This window comes from Xenopus laevis, chromosome 5S (genome assembly GCF_017654675.1).
Source record: "Xenopus laevis strain J_2021 chromosome 5S, Xenopus_laevis_v10.1, whole genome shotgun sequence".
NCBI lineage: Eukaryota > Metazoa > Chordata > Amphibia > Anura > Pipidae > Xenopus > Xenopus laevis.
The window spans coordinates 86,558,954-86,583,449 of NC_054380.1; the positions used below are offsets into that span (position 1 = coordinate 86,558,954).

The 24,496-nt window shown below is 40.9% G+C and overlaps 1 protein-coding gene across 1 annotated transcript; it reads right to left on the reverse strand.

The window, feature by feature from the left end:
- Nucleotides 1-256: 256 nt before the first annotated feature.
- Nucleotides 257-22,900, reverse strand: psmd2.S (proteasome 26S subunit ubiquitin receptor, non-ATPase 2 S homeolog). The gene is given in 21 exon segments (NM_001091162.1): nucleotides 257-565; nucleotides 2,130-2,248; nucleotides 2,366-2,492; nucleotides 2,584-2,678; nucleotides 2,789-2,957; nucleotides 3,109-3,192; nucleotides 4,174-4,307; nucleotides 4,391-4,492; nucleotides 4,574-4,736; nucleotides 4,927-5,014; nucleotides 5,393-5,520; nucleotides 8,342-8,448; nucleotides 8,547-8,693; nucleotides 8,974-9,034; nucleotides 11,507-11,651; nucleotides 11,741-11,899; nucleotides 12,065-12,289; nucleotides 13,078-13,199; nucleotides 19,541-19,705; nucleotides 19,857-19,913; nucleotides 22,730-22,900. Coding segments are annotated over 21 exon segments (2,694 nt in total). The 5' UTR covers nucleotides 22,844-22,900; the 3' UTR covers nucleotides 257-382.
- Nucleotides 22,901-24,496: the final 1,596 nt, after the last annotated feature.

Here is a 24,496-nt window from a genome sequence, read left to right on the forward strand (position 1 = left end):
ATATATATATATATATATATATATATATATATATATATATATATATATATATATATATATATATATACACACACACACACACACACACACTCATATAAATAAATATATATTCATTCCGGTTATTTCATCCAAAAGGTTTTTGCTGGAAGTTCTTTGAATTAAACCAGCTGATGGCTTTTATGGCTATGCAGTTTTATGTAGTTTCTTCAGCACCACGAGAAGCATTTCTTTTAGTAATAGGGCACAACACAGATTGTACTTAAACCATGCTTATAGCATGGCTGTGACATTATTTAATAAGATATACAGTTACAAAAAGGAAAACACAGCTTGGTTCACAAACCCCGTGTGATGCAGACCTTCTACCCCCAAAATATCAACACTAAACATCATAGTTTGGATTCTTGCGAAGGATAACAAAACCTTCCAGAATGGGAGTTACTGGCAGATACTCTTCAGTGGCCAGCTCCGCCCGCTCACCATGTGCAAGTAACACAGGTGTTGTGTGTGTCTGGAACCCAGTGATGGTCTTAGGCTTTCCTGCTTGACCAACAACATCCACAGCCTATGAAAAGAAAAACATTCATGTCCATTTAGATAGAACAGCACTAACAAGAATGGTATATAGGTTTATCCAATGTTAAAGGAGAACTATCATGAAAATGAAAATTTAACATAAGCTTCATCATACTGAAATAAGAAATTTTCTAAACACAGTCACTTAAATATTCTGCATAATTTCCCTCTCTCAGCATCTGTTTCTCTTCATTCTGTCTTCTAGCAGGGTGTCAGATATTCATTGACAGTTAGATCCAAGATCTTATGAGGGGAAGCGCCTTTCCTAGAAGATGAATTAGAGCTCACTCAAATAACTGATTCAAGTACAAACAAAATCTAACAAAATAACTGCCTTTTGCACAAATCCTGCATGTAGAGAGACATGATGTCTGGTGATCTTAATAGAGTGAGCTCTAATACATCTTCTAGGCAAAAGGAGCTCCCCTATAAGATATATTGGATCTAACTGTCAATGATTATCTGACACCCAATTCCTGCAAGAAGAGAGAATGAAGAGAAACATGTTGAGAGAGGAATAGTAAAGATAAACTTATTTCAGAAACGGTACAGAATTTGTAATTGACTATATTTAGAAAACTTCTTATTTCAGTATGCTGAAGCTTATATTAAATTTTCATTTTTGCGATAGTTCCCCGTAACAACAGGTCAGATTGGAAGACCTTAGCAGGGCTGATCATTTGGCATTCTAACCATATGCACTTATGACTGATTATTACAAATATTGACTTTCTTTTCCTGCCCTAGTGCATCACTAAGATTGTCCTGGAGTCATGCACTATACTGCATCAATCATAAAATTCATCAAGCACACATAGGTAAAAAAAAAAAAAAAAGGACATTTTTAAACAACATGAATTACATTTTTTCCCAGTTTATTAAAGAAGTGAAAGAAGTTTACATAACCCCTGGTACTGCTAGGACCACTAGATTTTTTGTAATCGCTTGATGTGATTTTAACCTAGAGCAGCAACCAACTAGCGAATCAGAGTTTGAATAGTGCAAATGTGTGATGGCTGCTACAGGTTATATACTACATAATCTGTAAACCTGTAACCGCAGAACACATGACTTCAAAATTATAAGAACTCATAGGTAGCAATTATTATTATACACTTTGCCGAAAGCTGTGGCTGAAAAAAAACTATAGACCTCTGTTAATATATTAGAAGATGCATAAACAATGTATATGGAATAAAGTAAAGTATTCTAGTAGAATGACTTTTTGCAAGATAAAATTGCACTTGTGTTGAGAAACTAATATGGACAAAATGTGTCCGGATTGGTCTAGTTTCCCAAGGTACCAGACTGACAGCTGGTATTTACTAATGAAAAACTATATGGTATGCTTTTGGAATTTTCTGTTCAGATAAAGGACTATCATACATTTATAGTTGCATTTATTTATTCAGCTATTCATCGCCACCTATCTGCTCCTCATTATTCTTAATTTAAAGTAAACCATAGCTTTAAAATAACAAATTACCTGTAAATTTAGCCCGATAACATGACCATTAAGGCCTGGGTAATTGATAACAAGTTTAGAGACTTACCTGTCCCACCCGTACAGAAACAGGCAAAGGCCTCAGCTCCTCATCAAATGTGACCAACATGCGTGGCTGCATCGCAGCAACTAAGCCATAGAGTACATAATGCGATTTCCCCAAAACAACTGAAGAAGAAAAAACACACAATTATCATTCTTACTGATAAAAGTAATTTGTTGAATGATTCTGAGGATACAAACGGGAGATGTAAATACAGCTATAAGTTGCAACACCACACTTACTATTTCTGACATCCAAGAAAGATACAAGCACAGTCAACAGTCCAGCCACTGCTACTTGGCTCATTAGCTGCCGGTCACTGTGATATGGGCAGAGTGTGAGTGTTCCCTTTCCCAGATGTGTAAGTCCCTAACGAAATAAGACAATATTACCTTTTAAAATCTGCACAGAACACATTATATACATTTATTGAGTTAGACAGGGTTACCCTAATACATACCTGTGCTAACCTCACCATAAACAAATTGTTAGGGTCCTTGGCATGATACTGTGCCAGTTGTCGGAGCATGGCAGCCAGACGAGCATTATTGGTGCCTATTAGGGGAATATGAAAGCAAACTGTTCAGTTGATTACCAGTGTAGCTATATTTATTACAATACATAAAGCCATGAGGAATAGATAATTGAAATGGGAATAATCTTACCACTGCCCACCATTCCCATAGCAAAAATAGAGTTGTAGGAAACTTCAGGATCAGCATCATGAGAAAACTTGCTAAGCGTGTCCAAGATGTTGAGTCTGGGATTTGAAACGGAGATAAGAGCAAGGGCCAAAGGGACTGCACGTCTTAATGTGGGCTCTCCGTACCTGAGCTGCGATAGTGATTAAACAAGAAATGGTGTGATAAAACAGAAAAAGTCAACTTTATGCCCGTCAGTGAATGGAAAGTATCTTCTATAAGTAGGAGTTAACTATACTTATTTTCTGTTAACCAGTAACTATATGAAAATCAACATATATTACCAAGTGTCCAAAAGTGCGCAGTGCCATTTCTGAACCAATCTCCTCACCCATGGCAATGAGGGCAATGCCAAGGACAGCTACACCCTACAGAAAAGATGAATACTTTTTAGTGGGAAAAAGAAGAAACCTCTACTCATATTTTCTTTAATTAAAGTGTCAATAAAAACCATTAAAGATTAAGTAAAGTTAAGAGTGAGACAAATGTAAAAGGAGAACTAATGCGAACATGAAAATTTAATAATATAAAGCTTCAGCATACTGAGAAAAAAAGTACGAATGTAGATTGTATTTATAGCATCTGCACCATGCAGGAGGTTTTTTTTGTTGTTTTTAATCATTTTATTCTGAAGATTATCGAAGTGGCTGAAGGCACCCATGAACTCTGATGCCTGAATCTGCACCGAAGGTTAAGTAAAAGTTAGGGGCATTTGCCCGAGGTAACAATTAGGCTGGGGGGAGGAGGGAGGGGGGGTCTATGTAGGGTAGGGGTTTTTTAACTTTTGGGTTGAATTCTCCTTTAAGGAAGGTATCTTGTTACGCACTTCAGCATTTGACAAACACAAATTTCAGAATTTTAAATGTTGAAGAAACAAGGACAAAGCCTTGATGGAAAAATAAAGGATTCAGCTAACCCCAGGGTACAAAAGAATGTACGTTCTGTTGAAGGAAAAGTCTTTCGTTATTTACCATTTGTGATAGTGTAGGATGCATTAACATTGTTGTGTACTTCAATAAAGTGACGTGTATGTATATTCGAAGACTATATATATATATATATATATATATATATATATATATATATATATATATATATATATATATATATATATATATATATATATATATATATATATATATATATATATATATATATATATATATATATATATACAACCAGACGTTGTAGATGGGTAAGCTGCAAAACATAAACGTAATCACTCGAATTCCATAAAATAACTGAATCCAGCTGTTTCTTTATTCAATCACCAAATTGATGGCATATCGCCAGGCAACTGTATGAGGTCCTAACAAAGGAGGAGTGGTTGTAGCAATTTAAAAAGGCACCTGGTGGGATCCCATTTCAGCAGCACTTTCCTTCTTGTCCTTCTTATCTTTCTTTTCCTCCTCTTTCTCTTTAGAATCATAGTGTTCACTGCAGATATGAAGAAGCTGCTGAACTTTTAAGACATTCCCAGATCCTGGTAGGGGGAACAAAACAGTTATCTCCAAAAGTAGTCAATTTAAAAGAAAAACAAGTTTTTCAAACATGCCCTGAACTGACCAGCATATGCACAGATGTCAACCAGTGTGTTCGCAAAGCTTCTGAATGGCTCAGACACCACCTCCAGTGCTGCAAGGATTGCTTCAATTGCTTCACCCTTCCCTAGGAAAGAAAAGTAAATGAAAAGTAAATTCTTTTAACAGACCATCCACTTTGCTCCTTTTACCATATGTATTTGCTCACCCAAGTGATTCAGTCCTAGGCCAAGAGGCAACCAACGAGCAAATGTATCTTTTAGCTCCTGCTCAGATTTCTCCATGATAGTTTGTAGAATTGTGGATGTAACATCTCCATTACAGGATCCGACAGCTATCATCCCACAGGCAAGGGCTGTCACTCCAGCAACCTAAATGGATTACAGAATCAATGTCACTAAACTACAAACACTTGTTTTACTTGCAACTCTTCACTCCTTGCAAGCATGTTCAAATGGAGTATCATTTCTATACAATACATGTTGTCTATATGTCAAGAGTTTATTACGACATTCATTTTCTGCTAACTTACTGATTTTAAATATACTACACTACTCTCACCTCCATACTGGACTTTGAATCTCCCATCACGGGAAGCAAGAGAGTCAGAACATCCTCACGATTTGAACCAGCATATGCAAGTCCCAACCTGTGAATAAGAGTTTAGTTGAGGGTTGGACGGAGGAATGAATAAGCCGACTATTGTTCATGATATCCCTGTTTATCCTTAAATGACAAACAAGCTAAAGCTGTTCTGGTTAAACAAACCACTGCTTTAGAACCATAGGATGTTGCTGGACTACAAAGCCCAGGACTTGCTTAAAGAGATACTGACACCAGAAAATAACCTTTTTTTATATCCATCACAACATTATCTTTGAATGCTATTTATAATTTCGCCATAAAAGTATTTGCCTGTTGCAGGGGGGGGCTGCCATATTTGTGCAAAAATCATGCAGGCAGCATATAAGTGTCTCAACCAATACTCATTCAAGCATAGTCACAAAGAGATAGATTTAGTACTCACCCAAAGATCGCTCCTATCCTCATAGTATTGCTGTTGTGCAGGACATAGTCGGACAGAAGTGCAAGAGCTGGATCACACTCATTTCTTACACCCGAGTTCACAATTCCACAGGCCAAGAGTGCTCCAGACTAAATTTATGGAGAATGCAATAAGACTGACTGTATAAATACTTTTTTGTTAAAGGGGTTGTTCATTTTCCAAAACATTTTTTCCGATCAGTTGTTTTCAGATTGTTCACCAGAAAAGGAGATTTTGTGCACTCACCGTTAAATCGCTTTCTCTCCAGTCGCTTGAGGGACACAGGAACAATGGGTATAGCTAGAACCACTAGGAGGCAGGACACAACAAAAAAGAACTAATCCCTCCTCCTCCTGCTATACCCCAGCTCCCAGGCGGAGCTAGACTTGTTCGTACCAAAGCACAGAACAGGAGGTTACCCAAAAAAGGAAAATGAAGCCATAAGAACTATATACAAAAAAAGGTAGGATGCATAAGCAGCCATGTCTGAAAGAACACGTGAAGGCCTCACCGGGGAAGTCCTGTGTCCCCCAAGCGACTGGAGAGAAAGAGATTTAACGGTGAGTACTAGGGTTGCCACCTTTTATAAAAAAATTTACCGGCTGCTGGGGGGCGGGGCCCAAAGGGGTGGGACGTGACGTCAAAAGGGGTGGGACGTGATGTCAAAAGGGGTGGGACGTGATGTCAAAAGGGGCGGGCCACGCCACGGACACCACGGACGCTAGAAGAGGCAAAAGAAAAGGTAAGTTGCAGGGGATTGGGGCAGGCCGAGGGCTCCTTTTGATCGTATTACAAATTTAAAGGCAGTTACATTGCCGGTAAATATGTAATACCGGCCCCAGCCTTGGCAGGTATTTTACCGGCTAGGCCTGTAAAATACCGGCCGGGTGGCAACACTAGTGAGTACACAAAATCTCCTTTTCTCCTTAGTCTGCTTGGGGGACACAGGAACAATGGGGACATACCAAAGCTGTCCCAAGGAAAATGGGTGGGAGGTAGAGGCCTATGTGGAACTAGCCACTGCGGCTTGGAGTACCTTCCTGCCAAAGCGAGTGTCAGATGCCGCAACGGTATCAAAGTGATAAAATTTGGCAAAAGTATGGATGGAAGTCCATGTGGCGGCCTTGCATAACTGGTCAGCTGAAGCCTGATTCCGGAAAGCCCAGGACATACTCATTCCTCTGGTGGAATGAGCCTTGAGCCTAGCTGGGGGGTTGAGTCCCTGCGCTGAGTAGGCCCTTTGAATAGCCTGATTGATCCAACGAGAAATGGTTGTCTTGGTGGCAGGGGAGCCCCAACGGGGGCCCGAAGGAATGATGAACAGGGAGTCCAAGTTGCGGACCTCTTCCACTCGATGCAGGTAATACTTGAGTGCCCGCACTGGATCCAGGGAATGGAGGGCCGCCTCCTTAGGATTAGAAGGAGAAGGAGGAGAAGGACAGAAGGTAGGAATGGTGATCTCTTGGTTCAAATGGAAGGAAGAAACCACCTTGGGAAGGAAGGACGGAATAGTGCGGAGAACAACCCTGTCCTGGAGAAAGGTAAGGAATGGAGATCTGCAGGAAAGAGCAGAGAGCTCCGATACCCGACGAGCCGAAGCGATAGCCATCAGGAAAACGGTCTTCCATGTGAGCCACTGAAGACGCCAGTAACAGCGATGCGGCTATATAAGTGATCCGCCCGCCCCCTAGAGAGCCTGCTCTTACCGGCCAATTCCTTGCTGAATGTAGCACAGAGAGAAGGAACCCCCATAGGTCTTTTCCTGACATGGGACTGAGTATGAGGGAGAGATACAGGTCCAGCTGGAAGTTAAACAGCAGAGACAGGGCAGTGCAATGGTAAAGCATAAAAGTGCTTACCTGATTCTAGCACAGGAACTCTCCCGTCTGCCGGCCAAGCACTTTGCCCCCTGGAAGAAGGGGGGAAAATATCAGCCTGGGTGGTCCGTGCAAGGCACAATAAGACCCCGGAGACATCCTTGTTGGAGGTGGGAAATGCAAGCAAAACACGTAGTGTGGATGCCCATTCCAGCCTCAGTGTTGAAGTGTAGGAAATAATAAAATAAATATAATAGAAAAATAAAATCTAACTCCTGGCTAGGAGCTCTATGTCCTAACCTCCTGAGGACACAACTAGAACTGGTCTGGCTCCACCTGGGAGCTGGGGTATAGCAGGAGGAGGAGGAGGAGGAATTAGTTCTTTTTTTGTTGTGTCCTGCCTCCTAGTGGTTCTAGCTATACCCATTGTTCCTGTGTCCCCCAAGCAGACTAAGGAGAAATAGACTTTTTTTCAATATTCTTTTTACTGTTTTTCCCCCAAATGTGTAAATCCTGTCTTTGTTGTTTCAGTCTGCCAGCTCAGTAATCCAGGTTCAGATGCTAAATTGTTACTGTTTGCTTCATTAATCGATACATTTCTCAGGTGGATCTGCGGAACTGAGGATTTGGCTCAGCAGGGCCAAAGATACTAAATGTAGCAACTAAGGAATCATTTAGAACAGTTTACAGAATCGTTAACCCACCAGTCATGTTCATTACTGATGAACTATCTGAAAACGTTTCTGAAGTTGAATTAACAATGCAATAATTAGCACTTTTTTTTTTTTGCTTTTGCTCACAACACAGGCAACCGTTTTTTAAAAACAGAGCCTGGCTATTAAAAGCATAAGTGAGCCACTGTATTCTAAGGCAGAAATTTTATAATTACTGTATGCAATAATAGTATGCATTATATAAAGAAAGGTTTAAAATAAAAATGCCCAAGAAAGATGCAAAGATAAAATGCCTTTACAATTTTATATGTGCAATTCACTAGCTATCATAATCTTTAGGATTTGGATAGATAGATAGATAGATAGATAGATAGATAGATAGATAGATAGATAGAATGCATAAACACAACTGCATTTAGTTAAGCAAATCCCTAGGTTACCTTGATGTAATCCTCAGAAGAATACAGGTATTTGTCAATCTGGGTCAGACCACCATCCACATCCCACAAAAGAATCATTCCCAGAGAGGCTGCAGCACTAAGCATCCCTGGGTGCAAAATATGTGTATAAGTTTAAAAAAGAAAACTGTAATAGCAGTACAGAACATACAGGTAGTGTTGGTACTATCAAGAGTCCAATGCTCACCATGATCCTTGTTTTTGTACAACCATTTGTTTCCATCATCTGTCAGAAGTTTGTCTTGCCCAAAGGCTGCATTGACAAATCCATTTACAAATGAAGAAGCTAGATTCATGCGAGCTGAATCAACCTGTGATCCACTGCTCCCAAATCCTTTGGAGAAAAGTAAATGATTAATAATTAAAAAGGACCTATAAAATCTAAGTTATTAATTTACTTTTTCACTATTCATTTTAATGCAGCAGCCCCCCCTGCCCTAACAACGTAAAATGTTTTCAGAAATTATGCAGTGTTACCACCAAAAATCACTAATGCATAGAATTCTATTTGTTATTTTTATAGTGTATACAATGCCCCCCATAACTACAAATTCAGCAATGATTCCTATTTTGCCAACACTTTTTGTAACCTACTAAAAACCAATTCAGCTTACTGTTATTTTCCAGGTGTGTTTTGTAGATATCATCTGGCACCTTGGGCTCCATAATATCGAGCTGAGAGAGAGACAGATAGTATTAATTCACAGTGCAACTCTAAATATATAATCGACAAGTAGCTGCTATGTAAAAGAAAAAAGCCATGCCACTAACTATGCATCATGCACCAGAAAATCTCATTGTCTTAACAAACACATAAAGACCTGTAAGTCAATTGTTACCTATATTATCTATAAGTAGGGCCCCATCTTACAAACTGCCGGGCCCAATTGGAACCATTTTGGCGTCTAGACAGAGTTTTGATGTCTGGCATAGAATTCCAGGACTGGGTGGGCGAAGAGTGCCTGCCTTTCCTCTGTTCAAGTGACTGCTACCAATCAGGGTTAACTGGGGAACATGTTCCCTCTTATTTTAGGCTGTGTGCAACATTTGGTGACCAGTGTACAATGTGTGTGTGTGCAACACCATGGATTATATATAAAAAATAATTACGCATTACTCAATTTTATTTATATGGGTTTCAACTGCATACACAGTACAGATATTCAATTTCACAGTACATGTAAATGTAGAGTGCATTATCTAAAGAACTACCCTCAAACCTGCTGTATGGTAAATAGTACAGGGGAATACCTATGCAGTCATGGTTTTATGGTTAATCTCTGTACAGGCTATGAGCAAACTTAGGGGACTGTTTCTGCTGAATTGTGTGTAGTACAGGGGAATACCTATGCTGTCATAGTTTTATGGTATCACATGGTCAATTCCATGTATAAATACCCCCAAAACTCATAAGAGTTGTCTGTCCAAATATTTATGGACCCAACTGTAGATACCCCCAGAACTCATAGCAGGATGGCACAGATGCAGATTTCATGTATGAATGCCCCCTGAACTCAAAGCAGGGTGGCACAGTGGCAATTCCATATTAACATACCCCCAGAATACAGTGGCAGATTGATACAATACCTTCACAAACAGTTTTTTGTTTTTATAAAAAAAAAATTCAGCAAATATTTTAAAAAATATAAATCATATTTTCAGAGGTTAAAATCATATTGACCAATGACAACAGGTTTTCTATTTCATTACAATGACAACATGGAAAGAGTTGAAGATGTCACCATGGGAGAACAAAGTAAAAGTTCCTGGCCCCTGCCATGGCACGGGGCCCAATCAGCCTAAGCCAGGCACCGTCAATAAGTGCCACATGGGGTAGAATATATGGCCCCTGCATAAAAGTAGCAACTTGTTAACAAAGCAAATAATCCTGACAATGAAAGTTTTAAGCAATATCATGCAACAAAAAAAATCCTGACAACTTGCTTAGTTTGGGAATTATTGCTTATTTCACACTTAGGTTAGTATTTGGGATCTACTGAAGCAAAAAAAAAAAAAAAAAAAAGAAAATATGTAGGGCACACTTCCTTGTAAAGTTGAACCACTGTTTATTATTACATTAAAAAAAAACACAAGTGGCCTCTGTGGAATGGATACCCAACGATTTTCGGGAACACCCCTCATTAACCCTAGCCTATGATTAAGGGGTATTGCAGAAACACGTTAGGCGTCCATTCCACAGCAGCCACTTGTGTTTTTTAATGTAGTAATAAACAGTAGTTTTCACTTTACGAGGAAGTATGTCCTACATTTTTTCTTTTTTGTTTGGACGATCACAGCTTGAGGCGTTTTGCATGAATGCAGGCACATTGAATCCTATGCAGTCCTTCTGAGACATTCAGTAAGTGGGGCAGGGGTGAAACCGAATTGTTTTGCGGAGTTAAAGGAGAAAAAAAGCTAGCAAAGCAGTTTATTGCTGATAGATTAGCCACAATAGTGTAAGCTATAACACTATTTATTCTGTATAATGCATTACCATACCTGAGTAAACAGCTCTAGAAGCTCTCTGTTTGTTTAGGATAGCAGTGGCCATATTTTCATGGTGTGACATCACTTCCTGCCTGAGTTTCCCTGCTCACTCATAGCTCTGGGCTCAGATTACAGCAGAGAGGGAAGGAGGGAGGGATGAGAGGAGCAAACTAAGCATGCTCAAGCCCTAGCACTGGAGGTGTTTAAGTCTGATTCAGAAGCCCATGTGTACACAAAAGAAGGAAAGAATGCAATGTTTCTTTTGACAGAAGACTCAGAGCAACATTATTTTGAGGTTTTACTGGTGTATTTATATAGACCTTTCGGATAAAACTGATTTAATTTTAGCCTTTCCTTCTCCTTTAATATAAAGAATGAGGGATATACCCTGCCTCTTTTCCTAGATGTTTGCATCAAAAACATTAGTATAGCTTATAGAGTACTTGGAAACATGAATTAGGATCTTTACAACTCAAAAGAATAACTGACATCAGAGCATTTCCATTAAAAGTAATTAAAATCCAGAGCTGCCTGAACCTGTGGCAAATTATGAACTCATAAACTGATGGGTAATGAATGGCATAAAAATAAATTTTAGCTGAATACAGTATGTGCATGCAAATACAAAAACTTCCTTATGGTTTTCAGCTCATCACTAACCTCTCGTGCCAAAGCCAGAAAGTTGCTATTGAGTTGCACATTGGACATTATCTCAGTTAAATCTTCATATTCCTCCACATCTTCATTAAGAGCCAGATACACTCCATGGCGGCCTAACATGAAGGACATTTGTTTCTGTACCACCCTGTAGAGGACATTATATAAATCATTTTCTTAATAGACTAAAAGCCTTGTAGATATTTAAGCATTTGTCTCAAGATATTAATCACTTACACATCCTTACAAGAGGTAAATATATCCTCTACAAGTTCCATATCATTGAGAACAAGAGCAAGACGGAGTGCCTCTGGAAAACGGTTAAACTTGCGGAAGATGGATAGTGCACAACGCAGAAGAGCAGAGTTTTCTGGTTCAGGGACATAACTCACGCAACTATAGAAAAGTTAGAAGTCATGTGAGATTTCGTCATTCAGCCTCCCCACAACTGTAAGATATTGATTAAAAAACTGACATACAAATGATCGTTTTTTTTTTTTTTAAGGTCAGTATAACAGAATTTTCTTCTTTTAGATACTTCTACTAAGAAAACATTATCACCTTGTCAAATAGAGACAAACTTTAGCATAGGCGTTATCATCAATATATTTCTCTAGCATGTCCATCTGCTCAATCTCCATCAGCAGGTCACATGCCTCGTGCTCTGCATTATGTGCCATGTTATAGGGAACAATTTCTTTCACCAGGGTCAGCAGTGTATCTCTTTGAGACTTGTCTCCTTCCTCCACTTCTTGCCATTCCTTTGCAACCTCACCAGCCAAATGCCTTGGAAACATATTAATAAAAAAAAATTAAGCACTACAGATTTGGGGTAAAATAAAGATTTTTTTTTTTTTTACTCAGGAGGCACAGTTAAAGGAAAAACTATGAAGAGAACTTATATTTTTCAAGTATGTGCTAGGGCATAGCATAGCATAGCTAGGACATAGCATATAGTAAGAAAAGCAACGGATTTGTTCACTCAAGACTAAAAAAGGTGTTGGGTCACCATGTTTGAGTAAGCTCCTACCTAATGCGAAATGCATAGAGAATAGGAGAAAAATACTAGTAGTGGAGAAACAAATGAAGAGCAGGTTTCCAAGATATTCAGAATGCCAGTCAGTCTATCCTGGTATCAGGAGAACATACTTTTTTTTTGTGTTCTTATAAATTGGACTGTACCTTGACTTTCAGAAAACGCTACTAAGTAAGTAATACACAGACACAGCCCTGATTGAAGTTACACTGGGTGCTGCTGTAGCATTTGCCATTTGTGTGGATCCCCCACAATCTACACAGGAAACGTCTTACTGTTTTAACTCCTATATTTGATGAATCGCACAGGGGACCTATTGATAGATGTATTGGTACGGTGTATTTGCCCTGTTACCTGTGGAAGGGATGGCTAAAGCCATCTAAACAAGTAGCTGGGTAGGAAAACTAAATGTAATCTGTAAAAGTTCATTTCATCAACATCAAACTTCTTAAGAGTATTTTAGACATACAGTTTTGCAAAGACTTTTAGCATTATTCCCTTTAGTAGCAGCAACATCTGCATCCCCCCTCTCACTTACCTGACATACTCATGTCCCCATGATGCCAGTTCCTCTTCTGATCCCAGCAGCCGGTACTTCAGACATTCCCGCTCACTGCTCATAGTCATGGCAAGAACAGAAATGATATCTGCAGCAAAATGCTGGCAAAAGATATTGGAGAATGTAAATAAAACAATAACACTCCAGAATATGCTGTCCTATTATATTTATAGAAATACAGATCAATAGAGGGCACTCCAAACACAGCAAAAAAAAAAAAAAAAAAAGACTTTTTCGAAAAGATTCTTTCCAACAGCATTTATATGAGGTGCAAATAACCCAAGGGTACCACCACAATAAGTAACCCAAAACTCGATACAGTATATACTGGGTATGCTCACTCGAGAAAGTATGCAGACAAAAGGTGGTATAGAAAAACATTTATTTATATATTTTTTTTATATATATATATATATATATATATATATATATATATATATATATATATATATATATATATATATATATATATATATATATATATATATATATATAACAGGAAATTGTTTATACATACCGTAATTTCTGTTTCCTGGTCACTTCCATGACAGCATTCACCAATGGGTTAATCCCCCTGCTGGCCAGCGGACAGGACCTCCCACCAATAGTTCAAAGTTCTCCTTCCTCCCTTACCCTCTTGTCTTAGTATAAAGCTGTCCCCATACAGGGTGGGAAACTCCCCGGTGAATGCTGTCATGGAAGTGACCAGGAAACAGAAATTACGGTATGTATAAACAATTTCCTGTTTTCCCATAGTCACCCATGCCAGCATTCACCAATGGGAAATCCCCAAGCTTAAAATAGAGGGCGGGAAACAATATGCGTTTAACAGAAAACTTTTAATCATCAGAAAAAACTACAGATTGCAACACTTTTCTCCCAAATTTAGCTTCTTGAGAGGACAACACGTCCAATCTGTAATGCTTCACAAAAGTATTAAAGGACGACCATCTTGCTGATTTGCAGATGTTCTCTGGCGACCCCCTGGCTTGTGCCGCCCAGGAACTGGCCAATGCCCTGGTAGAGTGGGCCTTCAACCCCTTAGGAACACTCCTTCCTGCCACATTATACGCTTTTGCTATAGCTGCAACAATCCAGGAACTAATTGTTCTCTTTGTTGGCGCTTGTCCTTTCCTTGCTCCATTAGGAACTATGAATAATCGATCAGATTTCCTCCACAGTTCTGTTCTTTTCAAATAAATCTTTATAGCTCTCACCAAATCTAGTGTGTGCCACACTGATTCTTGCGCAGACTGTGGATCTGGAAAGAAGGAAGGTAAGATAACTTCCAGATCCATATGGAATTTCGAAATTACTTTAGGCAGGAATCCGAAAGCAGGTTTTAACACCACCTTGTCTTCGAAAATTACTGTGTGTGGCTCCGATGCAGCCAAGGCTGATAACTCTCCTACTCTGCAAGCCGAAGTTACTGCCACTAAGAGTACCACCTTCAATGTCATGTTCCACAATGATGTTTCCTCCAATGGTTCAAATGGAGACTCAGTGAGAACCTTTAATACCAAAGGCAATTCCCATGGTGGACGACAATCCCTTTTCATAGGTCTTACTCTCATCAAAGCATTGAAGAATCTCTTAACCAAAGGATCTTCTGCCCATGTTTTCCCAGTTAGGGCTGAAATTGCCGACACCTGACCTTTTAATGTGTTATAATGTAATTTCCTCTCATATCCAGAGAACAGAAATTCTAACACAACCGTAGATGATGGAGACAACGGATCCTTCTCCTTCTCCACAACAAATGATACAAATTTGTCCCAAACTTTGTAGTACTGTTGCGAAGTACTATTTTTTCTTGACTTCAGCAACAAGTCTATGACTTCATCTTTTAGCGAGAGGCGTTCTAATCTCTCCCTCTCAACCGCCAGGCCATCAAAGACAGATGATTGTACTCCTGAAACTGTATGGAATCCTGCGACAGCCAGCCTGGGAACTTCTGAATTGTTATCGGCTTTCCTATGGCTAGCTTCTGGAGCAGCGGGAACCACGGCCTCCTGGGCCAGAAGGGTATTATCGCGATGGCCTCTGCCATGTCCAATCTTATCTTTTTTAAAACCCTCCAAATTAGGGGAAATGGAGGAAAGACATAAATTAAATCTTTTGACCAACTCTGACTTAGGCCATCTACTGCCTCTGCATCCCTGCAGGGGAACCTTGAGAAGAACCGAAGACATTTTCTGTTCTGTAGGGTTGCCATGACATCTATGTCTGGATGTCCCCACTTCTCTGCAATTTCTTCGAAAATGTCTATGTGTAAGCTCCACTCTCCCGGATCTATTATTGACCGGCTGAGGAAGTCCGCTTTCCAATTTTCTTTTCCTGGAAGGTGAATGGCGGTTAACCCTTCCAGCCACTCTTCTGCCCACTGAAATAGTGGCTTTACCTCTTCCAATAACGTTCTGCTCCTGGTGCCTCCTTGCTTTGCAATATAAGCGACTGCCGTAGTATTGTCTGTTCTTACTTTCACTTGTTTGTCTTTTAGTAGGTGAGAGAAGATTCGAAGAGCCTTTCTTATTGCTCTTAATTCGAGAATATTTGAGGACACATTCTCTGCCCTCCAAGTGCCCTGAATAAACGTTTCGCCTATGTGGGCTCCCCACCCCACATTTGACGCATCGGTGGTCACTACCACCCACTGTGGATCTTCTAGCGGCATTCCTCTTGCTAAATTTTTCTGCTTGCACCACCAGGACAGAGTTTCTTTGACCTCTAGTGGAACCACCACTCTTTCTTGCAAATGTAAGTGAGGCTGCTTTACCTTTCTTATAAGAAAAACCTGCAAGGGCCTTAAATGCCACCTTGCCCACCTCACAATTTGAATTGTCGCCGCCATAGAACCTATTACCCTCAGGCAATGTTGCACAGAGACTGTCCTTTTCCTTTTGAAATCCATTATTAACTCGCTCACCTTGCGCTGTCTGTCTAGAGGTAAGCTGACCATGTTCTGTTCTGTCTGAAAGAGGGCTCCCAAGTATTGAAGAGACTGGGTGGGAAGTAAATTGCTTTTTTCTTGATTCACTACCCATCCATGGTTCAGCATAAACTCTTTTACCTTGGTAGTATGAACTTCGGCCTCTGTCCTTGAACTTGCCACTACCAGAATATCGTCCAAATAATGGTACACTGATACTCCCTCTTTTCTTAATTCCGCAATGAGTGTCACAAGAACCTTTGTGAACACTCTTGGAGACTGTGCTAGGCCAAAAGGTAGACATCTGAATTGCACATGCACGTCTTCTAATGCGAATCTTAGGTATTTTCTGTGCACCTCTGCAATTGGTATATGAAAGTAAGCGTCTTTCAAATCTATACTCGTTAGCCAATCCCCCACTGAGACGGCTTGCATGATGGACGTCAATGATTCCATCTTGAATTTTTTTGCTTGTAAAAATCTGTTCAGCTTTCTCATGTCCAACACTGGTCTTAACGCTCCCGAAGCTTTCTTTACCAGGAACAGTTTTGAATAGAATCCTGTGCCTCTTTCCAGAGGAGGGACGATTTCTATTGCCCCTGAATCGAACAGTTGGTTCAAATAATCCTGAGCCATCTTCCTGTCCAATTCTGTCGCCTTGACGACGGATTGTATGAAAAAATTGTTTCTGGGTACGGATTTGAATTCTAGTAGAAATCCTGACTGAACCACTTTCTGTACCCATACGTCCTGAATAGTCGTGGCCCAGACATGAGAAAATTCGGCTAGTCTGCCCCCCACCATGATCTGGGCCTTGCCACCTTCATTGTTGATTTGAAGTGGAAGGGGTGGTGGAAAAAAACCCAGGTCTCTTAGATGTGCCTCTGGAACTTGGCCGACCTGCTCTCCAGGAAGATTGCCTGGAATATTCTCTCCCGGGCTTATACTGTCTGGAGGCCCTAAAAGACTTATCTTTCGGCTTGTTATAGCTTGACTCAAAGCGGGGTTTCTTGGCTTGGTTTTCTTGAGGTAAAAATACACTTTTACCTCCCGATACCTTCTTAATGATAGCATCCAGTTTTTCTCCGAATAACATCTCTCCTTCAAAAGGTAACTGACACAGGTTTACTTTTGATGCCGTATCTGCTGCCCAAGATTTTAGCCATAGTGCCCTCCTGGCTGCTACGGATAGCGCCATAGATCTAGCTGAAAAATGCACTAAATCAATTGAAGCTTCCGAAATAAACTCCGTTGCCATTCTGCAGTCTGCTAACATCTCCAGCAGTTTAGGTCTTTTTACATTCGATGATATAGCTTCTCCTAGCTCAGACAGCCACACTTTCAAGGCTCTAGATACAGATGTTAAAGCCACAGCTGGCTTACAGGCTGCTCCTGCTGATCCAAAGGCTTTTCTTAAATTAAATTCTATCTTCTTCTCCATTGGTTCTTTAAAGACTGTCGCATCATCTACCGGTAAGGTGGTCTTCTTAGCCAATCTAACCACAGCCGCATCGACCTTTGGTGGAGACTCCCAGGCCTTTGAGTCCTGCTCATCAAAGGGATACTTTTTTCCGAATTTCCCTGCTGTCTGAGCCCTTTTCTCTGTCTTTTTCCATTCCGTCTGGATAATTTCTTTTATAGACGAGTGCACCGGAAAACACACAGATCGCTTCTTCGAAGAGGGAAATAATTTATCTGCTGCCGATACCCTCGCTGATTCTGTAGGAAAGGTTAGGGTTTGCCTAACTGCTTAATTAACGGATCAATTACTGCTAAATCGAAAGAGGATTCTTCCTCTGACTCAATTTCTCCCTCTTCCGACCCTGCTTGAGACAGCACATCCGAGTCATCTGACAAATCTCCTTCTGAAATATCAGACAAAGGCTCCCCTTGTCTTCCATGAGAGTGTCTCGTCCTCTTCTTAGAACTCGATACCTCCTGAAATCCCTGTATGACTGCCTGTTTAATTACTGAGGCCAAGGATTCTGCAAATAACTGATTTTCCTGTGATAATAGAGAGGTTCCAGGCTCCTGTTGTTTTTCTGCAGAGGCTGTTGATTTGTCTGGAGACTTGTCTTTTTTAGCGTCTGCGGCAGGAAGGCTGCATAAAACAAAATAACACATTGTTATTACCTGCGCCCCCTGCTTGCAATAGTCTCTCTCTCATCCACCTCACCTTTTCCCTTTGGGGTGAGAGGCTTTTCCCGTCATACCAGGTTCCATTGGTGAACTAATAAGAGAGCAGACAATGACATCAGCTTATTCCTCTTGTATATATCACAAGGAATCAACCGCTGAAACTCACACACACACACCCTACCTGTATCGATGCCTTGAAAGCTCAGGATTCTGAGAAGCAAATGGCACCCACAGGAAGTGTTTGCTGTTTAAATCAAGGGGCAGCACTCTGTATAAAACAATATTATCTTCCTATCTGCCCCTTGTTATCACATAGGCTCACGCGGGTCAAAACGCTGCCCTCAGGCAAGAAGCCGCACTTCCGGTTCCAGTCGCGCTCACTTACGAGGGACGCTAATGCCCTCAACCAAGATGGCCGTCCGGCCACTTCCTCTGTTGACGTCACATCCGCCCTTCGTCTCAGCGCTAACGCGCACACACGGCTTACCTCTCCTTCGCGCCGGCTTCTTTCCCCCAGCGTTTCTGGCACTCACCTAACCCGCCATGCGGGAGGATACGCCAAGAGCCACAGTGTCGCTGCCATGCTGCCCAGAACTCCCTGACCCGCAACACGGGAGGAGAGCCCCGATTACGTAAGTTAGCCCCTGCTGACCCCTACAAGGGGAGCTTCTAGGCTTCACAGCACCGATTCTCATCCTCCTATTAGTATCTTCTTTAATCTCTTAAAAATAGATCCTTCCCTGGCCCGGACAGGACAAAAAAGACAAGAGGGTAAGGGAGGAAGGAGAACTTTGAACTATTGGTGGGAGGTCCTGTCCGCTGGCCAGCAGGGGAATTAACCCATTGGTGAATGCTGGCATGGGTGACTATGGGAAATATATATATATATATATATATATATATATATATACATATACACACACATATACATACATACATCAAACACATTGATAGCTTATCAAAGCAATTTATATACAACAGTATTGGCAGATGTATACATACCACCTAGTTATTTGTTTCAAGGCAAAAAGAGACCACAACAGATACACTTGCCAGAAATGAGAATACCCCAACGTTTTCGGCACTATAGCCTTTATTATTTAAGCTATGGGATCACATACAATTACAAGAGAAACAGTCGTAATATGTACATACAGATTTGAGATGCTGAACAGCCCAGTGTGATTTTGGGTTTACATATGTAATCAAGACTTGGAAACAAAGTTTTCTATGCCCTAACCGAAAATAAACATTGTTTTGATGGGCAGGTTAAAGTAGAGATAATATTGACAATGAGTGCTTTAAAAAGTCTAATAAAAAGATCAGTAATATGATACACAACAGGGATGTGGCTTTTTTCTTTCTCCTACTAACCTTGTTCTCCCCAGGTGCCATACTCTCATATATATCTTTTAGTTTCCCATAATGTGGCCGCAGAAACTTAAGGGGCTTGGGGACAGATGTCATGGAGGTAGTAGATGAGCGGATTTGCCTTCGTAATTCCTCAAGGGCTGGTTTATAAAGTGAGCTGTCTTTTTCCTGCAGAAATGATAATTGCAAATAAAGGCAATTCATCAAATAACAGCAGCAAACCAGAAAACAAAACTTATACTACTAAACTGGTCAAAGGCGTTCAGAGGATTATCTGGTTACAACAGATTCTAAATAAACATCAAAATTGGGTACTTACGCCCAGCCGCTCCACCAGCATCTCCAGCTCATCCTGCAGTTGCTTGTCCTCTTCAGACTGGGAAAAACAGAGGGATATGTATGAAGTATCCAAAAATGTTCCACATTGGTGAATAAAATATTCACAGTCAAAAGAGCCAATGAGAGCAGAAAATAGCCACCCAGAACCAACAGGCAATAGTTATACATATATATTCCTGCTATTTAGAATTAATTTCAAAAATTACAAAATGTATTCAAAACATATTATATATCAGGGTATGTAGCAAATACAACAAACATGCCTAGTAAAGTATAGTCATCAATAGAGAGCTGTGACATGGCAGCTACATGAGAATATAGCGGTATGGTCATCATATTATTACCCTTTTAAAAATCACTCTGTGTTTTGGTTTATATTTAATAACTTCAGTTAATATCTTTGCTTGGCAAATGCCCCTAACTTGTTACTTACCCTTCTGCGCAGGTCCAGTCCAGGGAGTTCACAGATTACATCTTCTTCCAGGCGATCTTCTTCCTGCTGTGAACGGCGTTTTGGCGCATGCGCAGTAGGATTATTTCGCCGTTACAGATCTACTGCGCATGCGCCAAAAGTCACGCGCATACGCAGTAGATCGTACCGGCGAAATGATCCTACTGCGCATGCGCCGTTCAAAGCAGGAAGAAGATTGCGTGGAAGAAGATGTCGTCTGTGAACTCCCTGGACTGGACCTGCGCAGAAGGGTAAGTAACAAGTTACATAGACATCCAAAGGAAGGACGGCACTCCAATACTAGGAATAAATATTTATTCCAAACACATACAAGGATCCAACACAAGTAACAAGTTAGGGGCATTTGCCCAGCGGGACGGGTAGGCCAGGGGGAGGAGGGAGGGTGGGCAACAAACGGGAGGGGGGGTGGGGGTTTGCGCCGACTAGGTTTCCTTCCCCTTTAAGTAATGGAAATCACGTACTGTTGCCCTGCACTGGTAAAACTGATCTGTTTGCTTCAGAAACACTACTATAGTTCATATAAACATATGTAGCAATGGCAGAAATTGAAAAAAGGCTATATGGCACAGGTTAAACAGTGGATAACAGATAACACCAATATGTTCTACAGAGCTTATCTGCTATCTGCTGTGTAATCTGAGCCTTTTCTCCTTTAAATAGCTGCCACCATTGCTACACGGCAGGTTATTTATATAAATAATAGCAGTATTTCTGAAGCAAACAGTAGTTGTTTCAGTGCGGGGCAACACTGCATTATATTTTTATTACTTTCATTTTTTGATGTTACGGTTCCTTTAAGAAGGTTTTTTTTTATTGGTCACTTGCACCAATCAAAATGCCTGAAACTGCTGCCAGTCATTGTGTTGGATCAAACTGCTTTGATGCAAGAAGCACTGTAAACCCAAATGTCCAACTATTTCCTAGAAAATGTTCTGTAGACAAAATGAACAATATAGTGCAAGGGAACCTTTTATTTACATGTGGACATCTTGGATATAACAATTTTAAAACACCCTGATTCACATATAAAAAGGCTAAGTATTAATGGTGGCAAACGTTACTTCCCCCAAACATAAGCATATATCAAATTACTAAATGCATTAAGATTATCCTTAGCTGCTGTTCACCTGCAGCAGTAACCAAAAAAAATAGTAGAGTAGAAGCTAGGCTTGGGGGGAGCAGGGAGGGGGGTCTATGGGTCGGGGTATTTTGAGTAAGGGTTGAATTCTACTTAAAGGAGAAGGAAAGGTTAAAACTAAGTAAGCCTTATCAGAATGGTCCATCTAAATACACCAGTAAACCCCCAAAGTAGTGCTGCTCTGAGTCCCCTGTCAAAAGAAACACTGCATTTCTTTCCTTCTATTGTGTACACATGGGCTTCTGTATCAGACTTCCTGCCTTCAGCTTAAACCTCATTGCCCTGGGCAAGAGCATGCTCAGTTTGTTCCTCTCCCCCCACCCCCTCCCTTCTCTACTGTAATCTGAGCCCAGAGCAGGGAGAGACTCAGGCAGGAAGTGATGTCACACCATGTTAATACTGCAGCTCCTATCTTAAACAAACAGAGAGTTTCTAGAGCTTTTTACTCAGGTATGGTAAAACATTCTACAGAATAAATATAGCATTCTAGCTTGTACTATTGCAGCTAATCTATTGACAATAAAATGCCTCCGTAGCTTTCCTTCTCCTTTAAATGTATGAAGATCCAAATTACAAAAAGATCCGTTATCCGGAAAGCCCCAGGTCCCCAAGCACTCTGGATAAAGGATCCCATTCCTAGTATTCAGGCACTTTCCTATTCATATTCCAGTATCTCGTTCAAATCAGTGCATGGTTGCTATGGTATCTTGGACTCTAGCAACCAGACTGATGAAACAGCAAACAGGAGAACTGCTGAATAAAAAGCTAAATAATTCAAAACACAAAATTAAAAAATGAAAAGCAAATTACAAATTGAATATCAGAATATCACTCTATACATCCTACTAAAATTAGTTGAACAACCCTTATAATAAACAGAATTGTACATTTCTGTTATCAATTCAGTGTTATTTTCTGCCGATAACTAAATAATTCAAGCCCCCATGTTTCCCCGAGTATCAGGTAGTGCTGGGAGTTGTAGTTCAATAACAATGGTGAGATGCGCATGTTTTACAGAGCAAAGACCTTTGGCTCAAATGTAGAGCCCTTGCTGAATTACAGGATCCCCCTGAGTGTGAGAATAGTACTTTAATTTAGTCACGACCCCGATCTAAAACAATGATCTCGCTGAACTCATTTTCCTTCCCGCACCGGCCCAGTGACTCAGCTCTCCCATTGTGGCCGTGTCACAAATGACTCTCCTGCGCTCACAGGCTGAGAGATACCGCTCTCATCTCCTCACCAGTTCCTGCTCCTCCTTTTTATCCTTCGCGGCATCCCGCTGTTCTCCGCCGCTTTCCTTGTCTTTCCCCTTGCCGGTCTGCAAAGGCTGCTGATTACGGCTCTGTTCCTCCATGGTCATGGATGTTCTACTCCGCAGGCGCACAAAAAGATACCAATCATCGCAGCCGCCGTAATTCCGTAAAGAAATGTCACACGCAGAGCGGCACGCGTTTTGTCAGTTTCGAACCATGATTGGAGGAGCTAATCACGTGGTACTGTCATGGACGTCACTTTAGCTCGGCGCGGCATGCTGGGTATTTTTGTGCTTCTTAGCTAACCTGCATTAGGAAAGAATCAAGTGGCAGTTGGAGCTCCTCACAGCGCTTCTGCAGGAGTGCTGTCAGCTGCGTTAAAGGGGTTGTTCACCTTTAAATTAACTTTTAGTACGATATAGAGAGTGATATTCTGAGTAAATTAGCAATTGGGTTTAATTTTCTGTGGTTTTTGAGAAATGAATGAGAGACTGCAGGCCTGGATTTGTGGAAAGGCTACCTAGCCAGGGGCTAGGACAGCAGGATTTTAGGGAGCAGCATGCTGCCCAACCACCAGGGCCACCATCAGGGGGGGGACAAGTGGCCTGGGCATGAAGGGGGGCCGGCAGTGCTGCACTTTAGAAAGAGCTGGGCCCCCCTTCCGAGTGCCAAAGATTTGCGGCCATTTTTGATTCCGTACAGCCAAAAAAGAAGAAATGCCGAACAGCCAAAGTCCCGAAGCGGTGAAAAGACCCGAAGTCACGAAAACAGCCGAAATTGAAGTCCTGAAGCGGCGAAAAGACCCAATGTCACGAAAGGAGGCGGAGTTGAAGTCCTGAAGCCATGAGTTCAATTCTACTGAACACCAATTTGTGTTTTTTTTTATTTTTTAATCCCCTGGCCACCAATGTATTATTTTAATATTCTATAGGCCCCTGCCAGCAATGTTCTTTCAAAAAATATGTTTTTTTGGGGGGCCCCAATTTTTTTACTTGTAAGGGGGGCCCTGGCACCAATGCTTTTTTTAAAAAAAACTTATGGGGTGCCCTGGTGCCAATGTTTTATATTTTAAACTTATAAGGGGGCCCTGACCATCAATAGCTTTTTATAACTTGTGTGTGTGGGGGGTTACTTTTTTAGTGCTGATGTGTGGTCTTTTAACTGTGATGTGGAGTGGGTAGAGTCTCGGCGGGGCTTGGCACCAGGGTTGGCAGGGCCCAGGGAGCCCCGAAAATGTTGTTGTACGGGACCCCGTGATTTCTAATGGCGACCCTGCCAACCACAGCCACATTAGTTCTTAACAGTGGGAATGAGCAGAAGATAAAATAGTTTTTTAAATTTCCCGTGCGCCAATCTCCATTGCTCCAGTCCCAATTATGAAAATTTGTGCAAATAAAAGGGAGGGGTCAGGGCGATGAACGTCAGCAGGCCTAGGGTCTCCTGCTATGTAAATCCAATCAAAAAGAAATAATGAAGACTAATTGAAAAGTTGCTTAGAATTGGGCATTCTATAACATGCTAAAGGTTAACATAAAGGTGAACCACCCCTTTAAGACATTTTAATATATGTACCCGTGAAAATGGTGACAGTCCTGATATCAATTCCCATCCCTGATATGACTATTATGCTGTGTAAAATGAAAGTCGCTGAGAAAACTGTGTAAAATATCGCAAGGAGTGTGTATTTTACAGAATGAGAACGCCAGACATGTCTCCATTACATTACTTTACATTGCTTCCGGCAGAAGTCACGC